Source organism: Lepidochelys kempii, chromosome 2 (genome assembly GCF_965140265.1).
Source record: "Lepidochelys kempii isolate rLepKem1 chromosome 2, rLepKem1.hap2, whole genome shotgun sequence".
In the NCBI taxonomy this organism is placed as follows: domain Eukaryota; kingdom Metazoa; phylum Chordata; order Testudines; family Cheloniidae; genus Lepidochelys; species Lepidochelys kempii.
Genome location: NC_133257.1, coordinates 271,596,126 through 271,616,641, shown reverse-complemented (window position 1 = coordinate 271,616,641; position 20,516 = coordinate 271,596,126). Strand labels below are relative to the sequence as shown.

The 20,516-nt window shown below is 45.7% G+C and overlaps 1 protein-coding gene across 22 annotated transcripts in view; it reads right to left on the bottom strand.

Annotated features, from left to right (window-relative positions):
• Positions 1 to 1,852: 1,852 nt before the first annotated feature.
• SMARCD3 (SWI/SNF related BAF chromatin remodeling complex subunit D3) overlaps positions 1,853 to 20,516 on the bottom strand; it is a 213,751-nt gene continuing 195,087 nt past the window's right edge. For 11 of the 22 annotated variants that reach the window (XM_073335007.1, XM_073335008.1, XM_073335009.1 and 8 more), the window contains 3 exons: positions 19,987 to 20,084; positions 19,177 to 19,312; positions 1,939 to 2,658 (listed from right to left, as the gene is read on the bottom strand). In XM_073335007.1, coding sequence (XP_073191108.1) covers positions 2,485 to 2,658; positions 19,177 to 19,312; positions 19,987 to 20,084 — 408 coding nt within the window. In that variant the 3' untranslated portion in view covers positions 1,939 to 2,484. The other 11 variants (XM_073335002.1, XM_073335004.1, XM_073334999.1 and 8 more) reach the window with 4 other exon arrangements.

The following is a 20,516-nucleotide window of genomic DNA, read 5'->3' as shown; positions in this document are numbered from 1 at the left end:
TTTCCCTTTTCTCCCCCACTTCAGCTGAAAATGTTTCTATGCTCCCCGTATCAACTCCAACCCTGAGCAGATCAGAAGGTGAAAAAAACACACTTGCGATGATATGTTTTCAGAGTTCGTGCAGTCCTCCCGCACTGATAGGGCACAGCTGAATGCATGGAGGCATTCGGTGGCAAAAGCCAGGAAAGCATACAGATAGCGTGATCGGAACACACAGGAGGAGATGAATGAATGGATTCAGAACAACAGGGACTTTATTTCCTGTGCCAGCTGTGGTCAAAGGGGGCGGGACTGGCTTACAGTTCATTCACCACAGGGGGTGGTTTTGCATCAAGGACAAACACACACAACTGTCACACCGTAGCCTGGTCAGTCATGAAACTGTTTTTGAAAGCCTCTCTGATGCGCAGCGCACCTCGGTGTGCTCTTCTAATTGCCCTGGTGTCTGGCTGTTCAAAATTGGCCACCCGGTGATTTGCCTCAATCTTCCCACCTCACCATAAACGTCTCCCCCTTATTCTCACAGATATTATGGAGCACACAGCAAGCACCAATAACAATGGGAATATTGCTTTCGCTGAGGTCTAACCTACTCAGCAAACAGCACCAGTGCCCTTTTAAACATCCAAAGGCACATTCTACCACCATTCTGCACTTTCTCAGCCTATAGAATCATCATAGAATATCAGGGTTGGAAGGGACCCCAGAAGGTCATCTAGTCCAACCCCCTGCTTGAAGCAGGACCAATTCCCAGTTAAATCATCCCAGCCAGGGCTTTGTCAAGCCTGACCTTAAAAACCTCTAAGGAAGGAGATTCTACCACCTCCCTAGGTAACGCATTCCAGTGTTTCACCACCCTCTTAGTGAAAAAGTTTTTCCTAATATCCAATCTAAACCTCCCCCACTGCAACTTGAGACCATTACTCCTCGTTCTGTCATCTGCTGGCTGTTCCTGATCACTTTCCTCTCATGCAAGTGCTTCAGGATTGATTCTTTGAGGACCTGCTCCATGATTTTTCCAGGGACTGAGGTGAGGCTGACTGGCCTGTAGTTCCCAGGATCCTCCTTCTTCCCTTTTTTAAAGATTGGCACTACATTAGCCTTTTTCCAGTCATCCGGGACTTCCCCGGTTCGCCACGAGTTTTCAAAGATAATGGCCAATGGCTCTGCAATCACAGCCGCCAATTCCTTCAGCACTCTCGGATGCAACTCGTCCGGCCCCATGGACTTGTGCACGTCCAGCTTTTCTAAATAGTCCCTAACCACCTCTATCTCCACAGAGGGCTGGCCATCTCTTCCCCATTTTGTGATGCCCAGCGCAGCAGTCTGGGAGCTGACCTTGTTAGTGAAGACAGAGGCAAAAAAAGCATTGAGTACATTAGCTTTTTCCACATCCTCTGTCACTAGGTTGCCTCCCTCATTCAGTAAGGGGCCCACACATTCCTTGGCTTTCTTCTTGTTGCCAACATACCTGAAGAAACCCTTCTTGTTACTCTTGACATCTCTGGCTAGCTGCAGCTCCAGGTGCGATTTGGCCCTCCTGATATCATTCCTACATGCCTGAGCAATATTTTTATACTCTTCCCTGGTCATATGTCCAACCTTCCACTTCTTGTAAGCTTCTTTTTTATGTTTAAGATCCGCTAGGATTTCACCATTAAGCCAAGCTGGTCGCCTGCCATATTTACTATTCTTTCGACTCATTGGGATGGTTTGTCCCTGTAACCTCAACAGGGATTCCTTGAAATACAGCCAGCTCTCCTGGACTCCTTTCCCCTTCAAGTTAGTCCCCCAGGGGATCCTGGCCATCCATTCCCTGAGGGAGTCGAAGTCTGCTTTCCTGAAGTCCAGGGTCTGATCATAGCAGTTTAGTTATCAACTCCATGCAGACAACTCAAATACACATCTGCATTCAGGACTTCTGAAGGGAAGGGAAAGTGTCTTTATTTGTTTCTGTGAACCATTATTATTCATTATTGTACTGCAATAAAACCTAGAGTTCCCAGTCAAGGATCAAAACTTCATTGTGTTGGGTCATGAAATAAAAGACAGTCCCTGGACCAAGGTGAAAACACAATAGGTGGACAAAATAAATGAAGTATTTTTCATTATAAACAGTAGTCAGACTTGCCCTCTAACTAGTCATTATCACCTGGCAGCTTTTTGTACAAATCAAGGCAAAGGTGAGTCATAAAGGGGGATTTGCATGGCAAAGCACCTACCATGCTCGCAGGTGCTCAAAATAGCAAATAAAATACTTCACAAATCTTTTTAGTAAAGCTACATGGATCAGAACCAATGAAAAATATTTGTTGAAACCTTTGTGAGCTACAAACACTTCTCTCACATTACAATTTTTCTAAAAGATCTGCTCTAGGAATTATTTTGGGGAAGTTCTATGGCCTGTGTTATACGGGAAGCCAAACTAGATGATCACAATGGTCCCTTCTGTCCTTGGAATTTATGAATCTGAAACTGCACAGCTCAAGCCCATGCTTGACTGACTCCTCTTCCCTCCCAGAATGCCCTGCTCACCTTGAGATCCCTGCTCTGGGATCGGAGAAGATCTTGAATGTATCCTTTGGGATCTTTAGAGAAACTCAGCATGAAATCACGTTGTATCTTTAGCTGGTTTATAGATTCAATTGTCTCATGAATCTGAAAAGTAGAAGAAATAATATGGACATTCTTGTATTTACGTGTCCCCAAGCCACAGTGTGTCTGAGTTTATCCTCTTTAGCCCATCTGTAATTCATATGAAACACAGAACTGTCATTTTGACAAATTACAGTTATTAAGAATCCCAAGGCATCTTTCCCCAGAATAAGCATGTTAACTCTGATGTCTTGGCCATGTTCTGCTTTCCTGACTGCTCCTACACTTCACCTAGATACAGAATTCTTTTTCACATCCTGTCCTGAACTGTTGGATAGTGTGAAGCATGCACTGTCAAGAACTAACTTATTTCACTGGAGGATTCAGTGATCCCTGTGGACAGTGAGCCAGTTTGCCAAGTCTGTTAAGATATTTTGGGATCTTTCTGGATGAAAGATGCTATATAAATATGTAAATAGAATTGTCTCTATTAAAACAAAGCAACAAATATAGGCACTGATGCAGGAAAACACTAAAGCACAAGGGCCCACAATAGTGGTACCCTTAACTCACTCAACAATATTGTTAATCTATCCAGCTATACTCTTAGCCCAGCAGAAGAGCCTGTCCTATCTCGGGGCCTCTCCTTCTGCCCCACCACCCCCATTGACATCATACAGTTCTGCAGCGACCTAGAATCCTACTTTCACCGTCTCTGACTCAAGGAATATTTCCACCACACTGCTGAACAGCACACTAACCGACAGAAACCTTCCTACCAATGCTACAAAAAGGATTCTGCGTGGACTCCTCCTGAAGGTCGAAACAACAGACTGGACTTCTACATAGAATGCTTTCACCGATGAGCACGGGCTGAAATTGTGGAAAAGCAGCATCACTTTCCCTATAACCTCAGCTGTGCAGAACACAACGCCATCCACAGCCTCAGAAGCAACTCTGGCATTATAATCAAAAAGGCTGATAAAGGAGGTGCTGTAGTCATCATGAATAGGTCGAAATATGAACGAGAGGCTGCTAGGCAACTCTCTGACACCACATTCTACAGGCCATTACTCTCTGATCCCACTGAAGGTTACTAAAAGAAACTACACCATCTACTCAAGAAACTCTCTGAAGAAGCACAGGAACAAATCTACACAGACACACCCCTAGAGACCCGACCAGGGGTATTCTATCTGCTACCCAAGATCCATAAGCCTGGGAATCCTGGACGCCCCACCATCTCGGGCATTGGCACCCTGACAGCAGGATTGTCTGGCTATGTAGACTCCCTCCTCAGGCCCTATGCTACCAGCACTCCCAGCTATCTTCGAGACACCACTGACTTCCTGAGGAAACTACAATCCATTGGTGATGTTCCTGAAAACAGCATCCTGGCCACCATGGATGGAGAAGCTCTCTACACCAACTTTCCACACAAAGATGGACTACAAGCTGTCAGGAACAGTATCCCCAATAATGTCACGGCAAACCTGGTGGCTGAACTTTGTGACTTTGTCCTCACCCACAACTATTTCACATTTGGGGACAATTTATACCTTCAAGTCAGCGGCACTGCTATGGGTACCCACATAGCCCCACAGTATGCCAACATTTTTATGGCTGACTCAGAACAACGCTTCCTCAGCTCTCGTCCCCTAGCACCCCTACTCAACTTGTGCTGCATTGATGACATCTTCATCATATGGACCCAGGGGAAGGAGGCCCTTGAGGAATTCCACCAGGATTTCAACAATTTCCACCCCACCATCAACGTCAGCCTGGACCAGTCCACACAAGAGTGCCCACTTCCTGGTCACTACAGTGCTAATAAGCGATGGTCACATAAACAGCACCCTATACTGGAAACCTACTGACCACTATACTTACCTACATGCCTCCAGCTTTCATCCAGACCACATCACACAATCCATTGTCTACAGCCAAGCTCTAAGATACAATCGCATTTGCTCCAATCCCTCAGACAGAGACAAACACCTACAGGATCTCTATCAAGCATTCTTAAAACTACAGTACTCACGCAATCACAGACATGAAGGTCGCTATCTTAAAACAAACAAGCTTCAAATCCAGACTCCAGCGAGAAACTGCTGAATTGGAATTCATTTGCAAATTGGATACTATTAATTTAGGCTTAAATAGAGACTGGGAGTGGCTAAGTCATTATGCAAGGTAGCCTATTTCCCCTTGTTTTTTCCTACCCCCCCCACGATGTTCTGGTTTAACTTGGATTTAAACTTGGAGAGTGGTCAGTTTGGATGAGCTATTACCAGCAGGAGAGTGAGTTTGTGTGTGTATGGGGGTGGGGGGTGTGTGAGAAAACCTGGATTTGTGCTGGAAATGGCCCACCTTGATTATCATGCACATTGTAGGGAGAGTGGTCACTTTGGATGAGCTATTACCAGCAGGATAGTGAGTTTGTGTGTGTGGTTTTTGGGAGGGGGGTGAGGGGGTGAGAGAACCTGGATTTGTGCAGGAAATGCCCCAACTTGATTATCATGCACATTGTGTAAAGAGTTGTCACTTTGGATGGGCTATCACCAGCAGGAGAGTGAATTTGTGTGGGGGGGTGGAAGGTGAGAAAACCTGGATTTGTGCTGGAAATGGCCCAACCTGATGATCACTTTAGATAAGCTATTACCAGCAGGACAGTGGGGTGGGAGGAGGTATTGTTTCATATTCTCTGTGTGTATATAAAGTCTGCTGCAGTTTCCACGGTATGCATCCGATGAAGTGAGCTGTAGCTCACGAAAGCTCATGCTCAAATAAATTGGTTAGTCTCTAAGGTGCCACAAGTACTCCTTTTCTTTTTGCGAATACAGACTAACACGGCTGTTACTCTGAAAAAAGTACCCACCTGGTGAAGTGAAGAAACAGATTGACAGAGCCAGAAGGGTACCCAAAAGTCACCTACTACAGGACAGGCCCAACAAGGAAAATAACAGAACACCACTGGCCATCACATACAGCCCCCATCTAAAACCTCTCCAGCACATCATCAAGGATTTACAACCTATCCTGAAGGATGATCCCTCACTCTCACAGACCTTTGGAGACAGGCTAGTCCTCACTTACAGACAGCCCCCCAACCTGAAGCAAATACTCACCAGCAACTACACACCACACAACAAAAAAACTAACTCAGGAACCAATCCCTGCAACAAACCCTGTTGCCAACTCTGTCCGCATATCTATTCAAGGGACATCATCATAGGACCTAACCACATCAGCCACACCATCAGGGGCTCATTCATCTGCACATCTACCAATGTGATATACAGGGGTGAAAATAAGTCCAGTGACTTACCGGTATGCTGGGGCCAGCTCTGGCCCCCAGAAGGGGCGGTGCCTAGGGCGGAAGGGATGGTGCCGAGGGGGTCAGAGCCAACCCCAGCCCACCCTGTAAGGTAAGTGCCCCCCACCGGGTGGTAGCAGCAGCAGCCCGGGGGCTATTTAAAGAGCCTGCTGCTCCCCTGCTTCTATTGCTCCAGTCCTTTATATAGCCCCCGGAGCCCTGGAGTAGTGGCAGAACTGCTGGGAGCCCCAGGCCCTTTAAATTGCCCCCTGGGGAAGCCGGGCTGCCCCAGTACAGCTGTTGCACTAGTTTCAGTCTGATGGTTTCCTGGGAGAGAGGGAAAAAACTTCATGCCATCCTGCTTGTTGATGTAGACTATGGTGGTCATGTTTTCGGTCATTATTTGGATTGTCTATTCCTTGATTTATTGGAGAATGGACTTGAATGCTTTGAACATAGCTCTGAGCTCCAGAAGATTGATGTGCATTTTTGTTTTCATTGCAGTCCATAGGTCTTGTACACCAAGGTCTTCCATGCACATTTCCCAACCCAAAAGCGAAGCATCTATTAAGAAGGTCCTGGGGTGGAAGGAGACCCCTCTGCAGGTATTTGCGAGGTCCTTCCATAATTTCAGGTATGACATGAGTAGAGGGAACACAGAGAGGCATGTCTAGATGACATCTGGTGAGTTTGTAAACCTATCTCAATCAACCTCGCATGCAATTGAGGTGAATTTGTCACAAAGGCACAGGAGGCCACATGACAAAGAGTGGTGAGACACATCCTTACACATCTGCATCTGGGTTTGATTCTAACTGTAGAACTGGTGCCAGCACATTCTTGAAGCTGTCCTGGGAGAGGTAGGGCATGGATCTTGTGAAGTCCAGGATCACATTGAGAAATCTGATTCACTGGACTGGGGGAGAAATAGGGGGGTGCCAAGTTCACTTTCTCCACAATTGACTTTCATACCCAGGCTCTGGAACAGAGCGTGAAGCACACAGACTGAGGACTGATGAAAATATCTTCCCTGCACCAGCCAGTCACGCAAGTATGGCTTGTAGCCTATAAAGCTAGCCTGCTTGCTTGCATATATATATTTTGTTATGAGTTTAATCATTTAAGTTTATTATTTGTTATTATAATAGGTTTACCAATTTGTATTAGAGTATTTTAGCTGTAATGGAAGGAACCTACAGGTAACATTCTGTATGTTAAGCTAAGGCAAGTTAACATACATCTGTTCGAGACCTTTACCCTAGACAGGTGCTGATGAGCTAAAGCATACAGTATATATGTTTGTGACCTTTCACATAGATAAGTAGGCAAGTTAAAGTAAGTTGGTAGGTAAGGCCACCCAAGTTCCTGTCCTGTTTCAGACTTAACAGGTACACCACAAAAAACATGGAAATAACTGATTATAACAGAAATAACAGAGGTGAAGATGAGCTAGTGGTCTCTAATAGTTATGAATATGTCATTAATATGCACGAACATACCAGCCTATAGATTAAGTGTACTCTAACATTTTTGTGGGTGAGAAGGCTAAGTTTGGACATGGAAGGAGGGCACTTAGGGCTCAGGCAACCCTATAATAGGGGCAACCCACCATGTTAGGGAGATTCATAGAATCATAGAATATTAGCGTTGGAAGAGACCTCAGGAGGTCATCTAGTCCAATCCCCTGCTCAAAGCAGGACCAATCCCCAACTAAATCATCGCAGCCAGGGCTTTGTCAAGCCGGGCCTTGAAAACCTCTAAGGATGGAGATTCCACCACCTCCTTAATTAACCCATTTCAGTGCTTCATCACCCTCCTAGTGAACTAGTGTTTCCTAATATCCAACCTAGACCTCCCGCACTGCAATTTGAGACCATTGCGTCTTGTTCTGTCATCTGCCAACACTGAGAACAGCCTAGCTCCATACCCTTTGGAACCCCCCTTCAGGTAGTTGAAGGCTGCTATCAAATCCCCACTCACTCTTCTCTTCTGCAGACTAAATAACCCCAGCTCCCTGAGCCTCTCCTCGTAAATCATGTGCCCCAGCCCCCTAATTCATTTTCGTTGCCCTCCGCTGGACTATCTCCAATTTGTCCACATCCCTTCTCCAGTGGGAGGGACCAAAACTGGATGCAATACTCCAGGTGTGGCCACACCAGTGCCAAATAGAGGGGAATAATCACTTCCCTTGATCTGCTGGTAATGCTCCTACTAATACAGCCCAATATGCGGCTAGCCTTCTTGGCAACAAGGGCACTCTGCTGACTCATATCCAGCTTCTCATCAACCTGTAATCCCCAGTCCAGTTGTGGTGTGGAACATGGTGGAGTACTGACAAAGGGTAACATAAGTTCCGCCGATGGTGTGAGAGGCAATAAATGGCCCAGAGGGCACAGGACCAGATGCACTGAGCCTGAGGGTCTTGGCGGGATTGATGGTGCCAGGAGCAAAGTAGAGGGTCCCGGTGCCAGAACAGATGGGGCCAATGGTGCGAGGTGGCATTTGGAGCGATGCTCTGTCTGCGTTCTCTTTGGGGACAGTGCTGAAGTTGAGGCTGGACCATCAGCTGTAGTGCATGACTTCTCGCCCGACCGATCCCGATCTGGGGAAGAAACACTGCCCTTTGAGGTGGTTCCTGTCAGGGAGCCACCTTTGTGCCCGTGCTTCTTGTGCACGTGGTGGGGCTTTGGTGTGTATGGTGATGTCGCACTAGAAGGACTCAGTGAGGTGCTCACCATCAGTGTTGGGCGTCGCTCTGGTAGTTCCATTGGAGCTGTGCATGTGGGCGCAGTGCCTCCTCCATTAAGAAATTGCAGAGGCAAAGCTCACAAGTTGCTCGGGTCCGTGGTGGAAAGGAGCAGCAAATGGAGCAGCGGGAAACTATGTAGGCTTCACCCAGACACTACAAGTAGTGGGTATATTCGTCGCTCACTGAGAAGGAGCAAGGGCACAAGACACAGTTTTAAAAACTGGCTTGAAAGGGCACAGTCCCCGGGCTGGGAAGGATAGAGAAGTCGCCAATGAACAACCTAACTAACTAGAAAAATGACCTTGAGCGGATCACTGCAGACTACGTGGCTCTAGGAAGAAGGATAAAGAAGTTTGAGGGGCAAGTGGTGTTCTCGTCCATCCTCCCCGTGGAAGGAAAAGGCCTGGGTAGAGACCGTCAAATCGTGGAAGTCAATGAATGGCTATGCAGGTGGTGTCGGAGAGAAGGCTTTGGATTCTTTGACCATGGGATGGTGTTCCAAGAAGGAGGAGTGCTAGGCAGAGACGGGCTCCACCTAACGAAGAGAGGGAAGAGCATCTTCGCAAGCAGGCTGGCTAACCTAGTGAGGAGGGCGTTAAACTAGGTTCACCGGGGGAAGGAGACCAAAGCCCTGAGGTAAGTGGGGACGTGGGATACCGGGAGGAAGCACGAGCAGGAGAGTGCGAGAGGGGAGGGCTCCTGCCTCATACTAAGAAAGCAGGACAAACAGCAAGTTATCTCAAGTGCCTATACACAAATGCAAGAAGCCTGGGAAACAATCAGGGAGAACTGGAAGTCCTGGCACAGTCAAGGAATTATGATGTGATTGGAATAACAGAGACTTGGTGGGATAACTCACATGACTGGAGTACTGTCATGGATGGATCTAAACTGTTCAGGAAGGACAGGCAGGGCAGAAAAGGTGGGGGAGTTGCATTGTATGTAAGAGAGCAGTATGACTGCTCAGAGCTCCGGTATGAAACTGCAGAAAAACCTGAGAGTCTCTGGATTAAGTTTAGAAGTGCGAGCAACAAGGGTGATGTCGTGGTGGGAGTCTGCTATAGACCACCGGACCAGGGGGATGAGGTGGACGAGGCTTTCGTCCAGCAACTAACGGAAGTTACTAGATCGATGGTTGTCATGGGAGACTTCAATCACCCGGATATCTGCTGGGAGAGCAATACAGCGGTGCACAGACAATCCAGAAAGTTTTTGGAAAGGGTAGGGGAAAATTTCCTGGTGCAAGTGCTGGAGGAACCAACTAGGGGAAGAGCTCTTCTTGACCTGCTGCTCACAAACTGGGAAGAATTAGTAGGGGAAGCAAGAGTGGATGGGAACCTGGGAGGCAGTGACCATGAAATGGTCGAGTTCAGGATCCTGACACAAGGAAGAAAAGAGAGCAGCAGAATACGGACCCTGGACTTCAGAAAAGCAGACTGACTCCCTCAGGGAACTGATGGGCAGGATCCCCTGGGAGATTAACATGAGGGGGAAAGGAGTCCAGGAGAGCTGGCTGTATTTTAAAGAATCCTTCTTGAGGTTACAGGGACAAATCATCTGGATATATAGAAAGAATAGTAAATATGGCAGGCGACCAGCTTCGCTTAACAGTGGAATCCTTGCGGATCTTAAACACAAAAAAGCTTACAAGAACTGGCAGATTGGACAAATGAGCACGGAAGAATATAAAAATATTGCTCGGGCATGCAGGAGTTAAATCATAGAATCATAGAATATCAGGGTTGGAAGGGACCTCAGGAGGTCATCTAGTCCAACCCCCTGCTCAAAGCAGGACCAATCCCCAATTAAATCATCCCAGCCACGGCTTTGTCAAGCCTGACCTTAAAAACTTTTAAGGAAGGAGATTCTACCACCTGCCTAGGTAACGCATTCCAGTGTTTCACCACCCTCCGAGTGAAAAAGTTTTTCCTAATATCCAACCTAAACCTCCCCCACTGCAACTTGAGACCATTACTCCTTGTCTTGTCATCTTCTACCACTGAGCATAGTCTAGAACCATCCTCTTTGGAACCACCTCTCAGGTAGTTGAAAGCAGCTATCAAATCCCCCCTCATTCTTCACTTCCGCAGACTAAACAATCCCAGTTCCCTCAGCCTCTCCTCATAAGTCATGTGTTCGAGGCCTCTAATAATTTTTGTTGCCCAAAATTTTGTTGCCCAGATTCTCGTCCACTGTCACCCCTAGGTCCTTTTCTGCAGAACTGCTGCCTAGCCATTCGGTCCCTAGTCTGTAGCGGTGCATTGGATTCTTCCGTCCTAAGTGCAGGACCCTGCATTTATTCTTGTTGAACCTCATCAGATTTCTTTTGGCCCAATCCTCCAATTTGTCTAGGTCCCTCTGTATCCTATCCCTACCTGCCACCGTATCTACCACTCCTCCTAGTTTAGTATCATCCGCAAATTTGCTGAGAGTGCAATCCACACCATCCTCCAGATCATTTATGAAGATATTGAACAAAACCGGCCCCAGGACCAACCCTTGGGGCACTCCACTTGATACCGGCTGCCATCCAGACATGGAGCCATTGATCACTACCCATTGAGCCCGACAATCTAGCCAACTGTCTACCCACCTTATAGTGCATTCATCCAGCCCATACTTCTTTAACTTGCTGACAAGAATACTGTGGGAGACCATGTCAAAAGCTTTCCTAAAGTCAAGAAACAATACATCCACTGCTTTCCCCTCATCCATACAGCCAGTTATCTCATCATAGAAGGCAATTAGATTAGTCAGGCATGACTTGCCCTTGGTGAATCCATGCTGACTGTTCCTGATCACTTTCCTCTCCTCTAAGTGCTTCAGAATTGATTCCTTGAGGACCTGCTCCATGATTCTTCCAGGGACTGAGGTGAGGCTGACTGGTCGGTAGTTCCCCAGATCCTCCTTCTTCCCTTTTTTAAAAATGGGCACTACATTAGCCTTTTTCCAGTTGTCCGGGACCTTCCCCGATCGCCATGAGTTTTCAAAGATAATGGCCAATGGCTCTGCAATCACATCCGCCAACTCCTTTAGCACTCTCGGATGCAGCACACCCGGCCCATGGACTTGTGCACGTCCAGCTTTTCTAAATAGTCCCGAACCACTTCTTTCTCCACAGAGGGCAGGCCACCTACTCCCCATGCTGTGTTGCCCAAATCAGGAAGGCCAAATCACACCTGGAGTTGCAGCTAGCAAGAGATGTTAAGAGTAACAAGAAGGGTTTCTTCAGGTATGTTAGCAACAAGAAGAAAGTCAAGGAAAGTGTGGACCCCTTACTGAATGAGGGAGGCATCCTTGTGACAGAGGATGTGGAAAAAGCTAATGTACTCAATACTTTTTTTGCCTGTGTCTTCACGAACAAGGTCAGCTCCCAGACTACTGCACTGGGCAGCACAGCATGGGGAGGAGGTGACCAGCCCTCTGTGAAGAAAGAAGTGGTTCGGGACTATTTAGAAAAGCTGGACGAGCACAAGTCCATGGGGCCAGATGCGCTGCATCCAAGAGTGCTAAAGGAGTTGGCGGATGTGATTGCAGAGCCATTGGCCATTATCTTTGAAAACTCATGGCGATCGGGGAAGGTCCCAGACGACTGGAAAAAGGCTAATGTAGTGCCCATTTTTAAAAAAGGGAAGAAGGAGGATCCGGGGAACTACCGACCAGTCAGCCTCACCTCAGTCCCTGGAAGAATCATGGAGCAGGTCCTCAAGGAATCAATTCTGAAGCACTTAGAGGAGAGGAAAGTGATCAGGAACAGTCAGCATGGATTCACCAAGGGCAAGTCATGCCTGACTAATCTAATTGCCTTCTATGATGAGATAACTGGCTGTATGGATGAGGGGAAAGCAGTGGAAGTGTTGTTCCTTGACTCTAGCAAAGCTTTTGACACAGTCTCCCACAGTATTCTTGCCAGCAAGTTAAAGAAGTATGGGCTGGATGAATGTACTAGAAGGTGGTGTGACAGGGTCAGGCCAGATGGCTACAGGAGAGTGATAGAAGGCAGATATATTAGCCCCAGGCTAAGTAGGTCCCTTTTCCCTGGGTAAGGTAACAGGGAAGGTTCCAGAACAATCAGGAACCTTCTGGAGACAATTAAGACTGACAGGCTGATTAGAACACCTGCAGCCAATCAAGAAGCTGCTAGAATCAACTAAGGCAGGCTAATCAGGGCACCTGGGTTTTAAAAGGTTTCAGAGTAACAGCTGTGTTAGTCTGTATTCGCAAAAAGAAAAGGAGTACTTGTGGCACCTTAGAGACTAACCAATTTATTTGAGCATGAGCTTTCGTGAGCTACAGCTCACTTCATCGGATGCATACCGTGGAAACTGCAGCAGACTTTATATACACACAGAGAATATGAAACAATACCTCCTCCCACCCCACTGTCCTGCTGGTAATAGCTTATCTAAAGTGATCATCAGGTTGGGCCATTTCCAGCATAAATCCAGATTTTCTCACCCTCCACCCCCCCACACAAACTCACTCTCCTGCTGGTGATAGCCCATCCAAAGTGACAACTCTTTACACAATGTGCATGATAATCAAGTTGGGGCATTTCCTGCACAAATCCAGGTTCTCTCACCCCCTCACTCCCCTCCCAAAAACCACACACACAAACTCACTATCCTGCTGGTAATAGCTCATCCAAAGTGACCACTCTCCCTACAATGTGCCTGATAATCAAGGTGGGCCATTTCCAGCACAAATCCAGGTTTTCTCACACACCCCCCCCACTCCCCCACCCCCATACACACACAAACTCACTCTCCTGCTGGTAATAGCTCATCCAAACTGACCACTCTCCAAGTTTAAATCCAAGTTAAACCAGAACATCTGGGGGGGGGGGTAGGAAAAAACAAGGGGAAATAGGCTACCTTGCATAATGACTTAGCCACTCCCAGTCTCTATTTAAGCCTAAATTAATAGTATCCAATTTGCAAATGAATTCCAATTCAGCAGTTTCTCGCTGGAGTCTGGATTTGAAGTTTTTTTGTTTTAAGATAGCGACCTTCATGTCTGTGATTGCGTGACCAGAGAGACTGAAGTGTTCTCCGACTGTTTTATTTGCCACACGCTCTCAAAGAAACTGCGGAATCACCTGATCAACATCCTCTACAGCAAACAGGGAAAGATTAAGAATGAGCTCTCAAAAATGGATACTCTCATAAAAAACCAACCTTCCACACAAACTTCCTCGTGGCTGGATTTTACTAAAACTAGACAAGCCATTTACAACACACACTTTGCTTCTCTACAAAAGAAAAAGGACACTAAACTTTCTGAACTACTACATGCTACAAGGGGCCTTAAGGGGCCTTACAAGAGGAAGGTCCTATGGTGAGGATAAAGAAGGTGTTGAGAGGAGGCCATGGGGAAGTAGCCCAGGGAGTTGTAGCTGTTGCACAACTGTTCCAGGAGGCACTCTAAATAGCTGCATACCACAGGGCCCTGGGCTGGAACCCGGAGTAGAGGGCGGACCGGGTTTCCCCCAAACCTCCCAAGTCCTGGTCAGACACAGGAGGAGCTGACCTGGACTGTGGGTTCATGAAAATGGCCAAACTGAGGGCTGCTGTGAAACTCCAAGGCAAGACCCACCAAGGTAGAGGAGGAACTTTGTCACAGTGGATAGAAAGCTGGCTAGATTGTCGGGCTCAACTGGTAGTGATCAATGGCTCCATGTCTAGTTGGCAGCTGATATCAAGTGGAGTGCCCCAAGGGTCGGTCCTCGGGCCGGTTTTGTTCAATATCTTCATTAATGATCTGGAGGATGGCGTGGATTGCACCCTCAGCAAGTTTGCAGATGACACTAAACTGGGAGGAGAGGTAGATACGCTGGAGGGTAGGGATACGATACAGAGGGCCCTAGACAAATTAGAGGATAGGGCCAAAAGAAATCTGATGAGGTTCAACAAGGACAAGTGCAGAGTCCTGCACTTAGGATGGAAGAATCCCATGCACCGCTACAGACTAGGGACCGAATGGCTAGGCAGGGGTTACAGTGGATGAGAAGCTGGATATGAGTCAACAGTGTGCCCTTGTTGCCAAGAAGGCCAATGGCATTTTGGGATGTATACGTAGGGGCATTGCCAGCAGATCGAGGGATGTGATCGTTCTCCTCTATTAGACATTGGTGAGACCTCATCTGGAGTACCTTGTCCAGTTTTGGGCCCCACACTACAAGAAGGATGTGAAAAAATTGTAAAGAGTCTAGCGGAGGGCAACAAAAATGATTAGGGGACTGGAACACATGAGTTATGAGGAGAGGCTAAGAGAACTGAGATTGTTTAGTCTGCGGAAGAGAAGAATGAGCGGGGATTTGATAGCTACTTTCAACTACCTGAAAGGGGGTTCCAAAAAGGATGGATCTAGACTGTTCTCAGTGGTAGCTGATGACAGAACGAGGAGTAATGGTCTCAAGTTGCAGTGGGGGAGGTTTAGGTTGGATATTAGGAAAAACTTTTTCACTCGGAGAGTGGTGAAACACTGGAATGAGTTACCTAGGGAGCTGGTGGAATCTCCTTCCTTAGAAGTTTTTAAGGTCAGGCTTGACAAAGCCCTGGCTGGGATGATTTAGTTGGCGATTGGTCCTGCTTTGAGCAGGGGGTTGGACTAGATGACCTCCTGATGTCCCTTCCAACCCTGATATTCTATGGTTCTATGATTCTATGATTTCAATTATATTTGCCTCCAGTAAATAACTAATTAACTAAAGCTAATAAGGGATCTCTGTGTGTTTCACCGATTTCATCTTCTTAATTAATTCTAAAGTAGCTGCCTGAAAAAGAACCTACTTGTGCCATGTGCATGTTCCACCCTAATAAATAATTTTATAATTGGAATAATTGTTCAGGCTACAGAAGAGTGCAGGGAAGAGTGAGCTGAAAAGGCAGGGAGAGGAGCTCTGCAGTGGGAAGTATTGGGGTGGTTTCATCATGAACCAAAACCTCCACATCCATCAATCACAGATACACAGTCCCACTCACTGTAGCATCTGAGTGCTTTACAGTCTTCAGAGTCGTTATCCTCATAACACCCCTGGGAGGTACAGCAGTGCTGCTATCCCTGTTTTACAGACTGGAAACTCAGAGGCCAAATCTATTCTTGAAAGTTTCAGTAAAACTCTCCTATGTAAATGCAAAAAAGTTATTTTGCCGGTATAGCTTATATTGAGTCATTGGACAAAATAAGCTAAGCCAGCAAAAGCACTTTTATGCTAGTACAACTGTATCTACACTAGGACTTCTGATAGGACAAAAATGTCACAGAAAATCACAGACGTAACCAACATTGCTATGCTGGCAAAAGCTTGCAGTGTAGACCTGGCCTAAGTCATATAGTTTAAAACCCCTTTTTGGTTACTTTGTTACCGCCTATTTAACTGAAATGACTAATAAATATTTTGTGAAAGGACTTTGTTGTTAAACATTCAACACCCCAACTGTTACAATCATTCAGTGAAAGTGGAAGGTATACACATAGTTTTTCTACCAATTTAACTATTTTGGTTAGAGGTGTGATTTTACAGTGAAATAGCTAAATTGGTACAAACCCTAGTGTGGCACAGTTTTCCTGGCATAAAGGTGCTTATTACACTGGAATAGTTTATGAGAATTAGCACCTTTACACTGATTCAATTGCATTCACCCTTTCAAGTTGTACAGCTGTAACTAAACCAGTATAATGACAGGTTTCAGAGTAGCAGCCGTGCTAGTCTGTATTTGCAAAAAGAAAAGGAGTACTTGTGGCACCTTAGAGACTAACAAATTTATTTGAGCATAAGCTTTCATGAGCTACAGCTCACTTCATCGGATGCATTCAGTGGAAAATACAGTTGGGAGATTTATATACATAGAGAACATGAAAGAATGGGTGTTACCATACACAGTGTAAGGAGAGGAAACAGGCTACCTTGCATAATGACTTAGCCACTCCCAGTCTCTATTTAAGCCTAAATTAATAGTATCCAATTTGCAAATGAATTCCAATTCAGCAGTTTCTCGCTGGAGTCTGGATTTGAAGTTTTTTTGTTTTAAGATAGCGACCTTCATGTCTGTGATTGCGTGACTGGTCCAGTCCACACAAGAGATCCACTTCCTGGACACTACAGTGCTAATAAACAATGGCCACATAAACACCACCCTATACCGTAAACCTACTGACCGCTATTCCTACCTGCATGCCTCCAGCTTTCACCCTGACCACACCACACGATCCATCGTCTACAGCCAAGCTCTGCGATACAACCGCATTTGCTCCAACCCCTCAGACAGAGACAAACACCTACAAGATCTCTGTCAAGCTTTCTTACAACTACAATACCCACCTGCAGAAGTAAAGAAACAGATTGATAGAGCCAGAAGAGTTCCCAGAAGTTACCTACTACAGGACAGGCCTAACAAAGAAAATAACAGAACGCCACTAGCCGTCACCTTCAGCCCCCAACTAAAACCCCTCCAACGCATTATTAAGGATCTACAACCTATCCTAAAGGATGACCCAACACTCTCACAAGTCTTGGGAGACAGGCCAGTCCTTGCCTACAGACAGCCCCGCAACCTGAAGCAAATACTCACCAACAACCACATACCACACAACAGAACCACTAACCCAGGAACTTATCCTTGCAACAAAGCCCGTTGCCAATTGTGCCCACATATCTATTCAGGGGACACCATCACAGGGCCTAATAACATCAGCCACACTATCAGAGGCTCGTTCACCTGCACATCCACCAATGTGATCTATGCCATCATGTGCCAGCAATGCCCCTCTGCCATGTACATTGGTCAAACTGGACAGTCTCTACGTAAAAGAATAAATGGACACAAATCAGATGTCAAGAATTATAACATTCATAAACCAGTCGGAGAACACTTCAATCTCTCTGGTCACGCAATCACAGACATGAAGGTCGCTATCTTAAAACAAAAAAACTTCAAATCCAGACTCCAGCGAGAAACTGCTGAATTGGAATTCATTTGCAAATTGGATACTATTAATTTAGGCTTAAATAGAGACTGGGAGTGGCTAAGTCATTATGCAAGGTAGCCTGTTTCCTCTTGTTTTTTCCTACCCCCCCCCCCCAGATGTTCTGGTTTAACTTGAGTGTAAGGAGAGTGATCACTTAAGGTGAGCTATTACCAGCAGGAGAATGGGGGGGGGGGGGGCAGGAAAAAATCTTTTGTAGTGATAATCAAGGTGGGCCATTTCCAACAGTTGACAAGAACATCTGAGGAACAGTGGGACACAAATCAGACGTCAAGAATTATAATATTCAAAAACCAGTTGGAGAACACTTCAATCTCTTTGGTCACTCGATTACAGACCTAAAAGTTGCAATTCTTCAACAAAAAAGCTTCAGAAACAGACTCCAACGAGAGACTGCTGAATTGGAATTAATTTGCAAACTGGATATAATTAACTTAGGCTTGAATAGAGACTGGGAGTGGATGGGTCATTACACAAAGTAAAACTATTTCCCCATGTTTATCCCCCCCCAACCCCGCACTGTTCCTCAGACATTCTTGTCAACTGCTGGAAATGGCACACCTTGATTATCACTACAAAAGGTCCCCTCCTCCCCTGCCCCCCGCTCTCCTGCTGGTAATAGCTCACCTTAAGTGATCACTCTCCTTACGGTGTGTATGGTTACACCCATTCTTTCATGTTCTCTATGTATATAAATTTCCCCACTGTATTTTCCACTGAATGCATCCGATGAAGTATGCTGTAGCTCACGAAAGCTTATGCTCAAATAAATTTGTTAGTCTCTAAGGTGCCACAAGAACTCCTTTTCTTTTTTTGAAGTAGGGACGTGATTACTGTATCCAGTTCTGGTATCCACATTTTAAAAAAGATGTTGTAAACTTGGAGAGGGTACAGAAAAGAGCCACAAAAATTATTTGAGGACTGGAAAAAAAAAAAGCTTTACATGAGAGATTTAAGGAGCTCAATTTGTTTATCTTATTAAAAAGAAAATCAAAAAGTGACTTGATTATCGTATATGAGTATCTTCATGGCAAGACAATACCAGGTAGTAAAGAGCTATTTAGTCTAGTGGAGAAAGCAGAATAAGAATGAATGGCTGGAAGTTAATGCCAGACAAAATCAAATTAGAAATAAGGCACAAATTTTTCATAAGGAGAGTGATTAACTATTGGCACAAACCAGCAAGGGAAGTGGTGGATTTTCTATCTCTTGATGTCTTTACATCAAGATTAGATGCCTTTCTAGAAGGTATTTTTCAGTTAAACACACATTATTGGGCTCAATATAAAGGTAACTGGGTGAAATTCTATGGCCCGTGTTAAATAGGATGTCAAACTAGATAATCTAATGGTGCCTTCTGACCTTAAAAATCTATTAATATCTACTCCCATAGAGCATGCTCTGTGACAATGTATCCAGCTCAGACTGCATTCTCAGAGTGTAGCATGTGATTCCATGCCCCTCGTACTGCGTATTCACATATACCATGCTCCACGATACTTTAAATCCTTCACTCTTGTGCCAGTACCTTGTTGTCCAGTGCTGTGATCTCCTGCTGATTGGCTGTTGAGAGGAGAAAGCTACTCATCTGTCCTTTTAAGGGATCTTCAACTTCCACGTCAATGTCATAACACGCCGTCTTTTTCTGGTCATTGGGGTCAACACTATGGAGAAGATAACAACAGAACCTTGAATTCCACTCTAAGTGTTAGGCCCACTTGGGTCCAAGTTTTTAGCAGAATCTGCTGAGACTTCTTCCAGACCTAACTAGCAAGGAATGGGAATAACAGAGCTTCTTCTGTGGCACTCACAAACGCTACAGGTCCCAACATCTCCTAGTAGGAGGCACTGTAGGTAGCAGGGCAGGATGGGAGCTCCCAGCTACTCCAGTCTCTTCCCAGGAGTGCTGGCTTTGGGGAAAGCTCGGTATTCCAGCAGGATGTGTTGCAGGGGATAGTGAAAGGTACCTTTTTAGAAAGAACAGATCGTCCGGTGTTTAGGGTTCTAGCCGAGGACTAGTGAGACACAGATTCAACTCCCTGCTCCACTACTCACATCTTCTTTGACTTTGGGCAAAACACTTAGTCTTTCTGTACTTCAACTTCCCATCTGTAACATGGGGATAACAACATTTCCTAAGGGAAGGGAGGGGGTTATGAGGATAAATTCATGAAAGTTCATGAGGTACTAAAGTAATGGCATCTGTGGAAGTATCCCACATAAAAATAATCTATCAGGGTCCTGGTTTGGCAGAAAATGGAGGACTGGTTTGGTTGGAGGCTCATACTTCCTTTGTTGTGGGAAACCCAGGCAGTGCTGGGCTGGCCGGCACACTTACCTGATAATGTGGTTTATAACTATGGGGTCTGGAGGCAGCAGCAGGTTAGTGAGTCTCTGAGGAATTTCAGAAAATTTTAGCCGTGGACAGTCGAAGATCTAAACAAGGTGAAAGGTTTGTTAATATCCCTGGGAAACAAAACTACCTTGCAATTGAACAGGAAGGTGAGAAATCAAGGGCTCAAAAGTCAGGTAATTCTGAAAGCTTATCTCTAGCTCTGCCCACCCCCGCCCGGGCATTCTTTATATTAACACTGCTTTCCTGATAAATTCCAAAGTCACTTACCAGTCTGGCTGGATGCTGATGGGGTGGGCAGCATCCCCGCTTTAGTCTAGCAGCCGTAGCAAACAGCTCATTATAATGTTAGAAGGCTAAGGTGTGACTAGATCAGTCTACAATTACCTACATATGGAACAAATATTTGATAATGGGCTGATTAATCAAGCAAAGATATAACAAGATCCAATAGCTGGAACTTGAAACTAGACAAATTAAGGCTGGAAATAAGGTGTACATTTTTAACAGTGGGG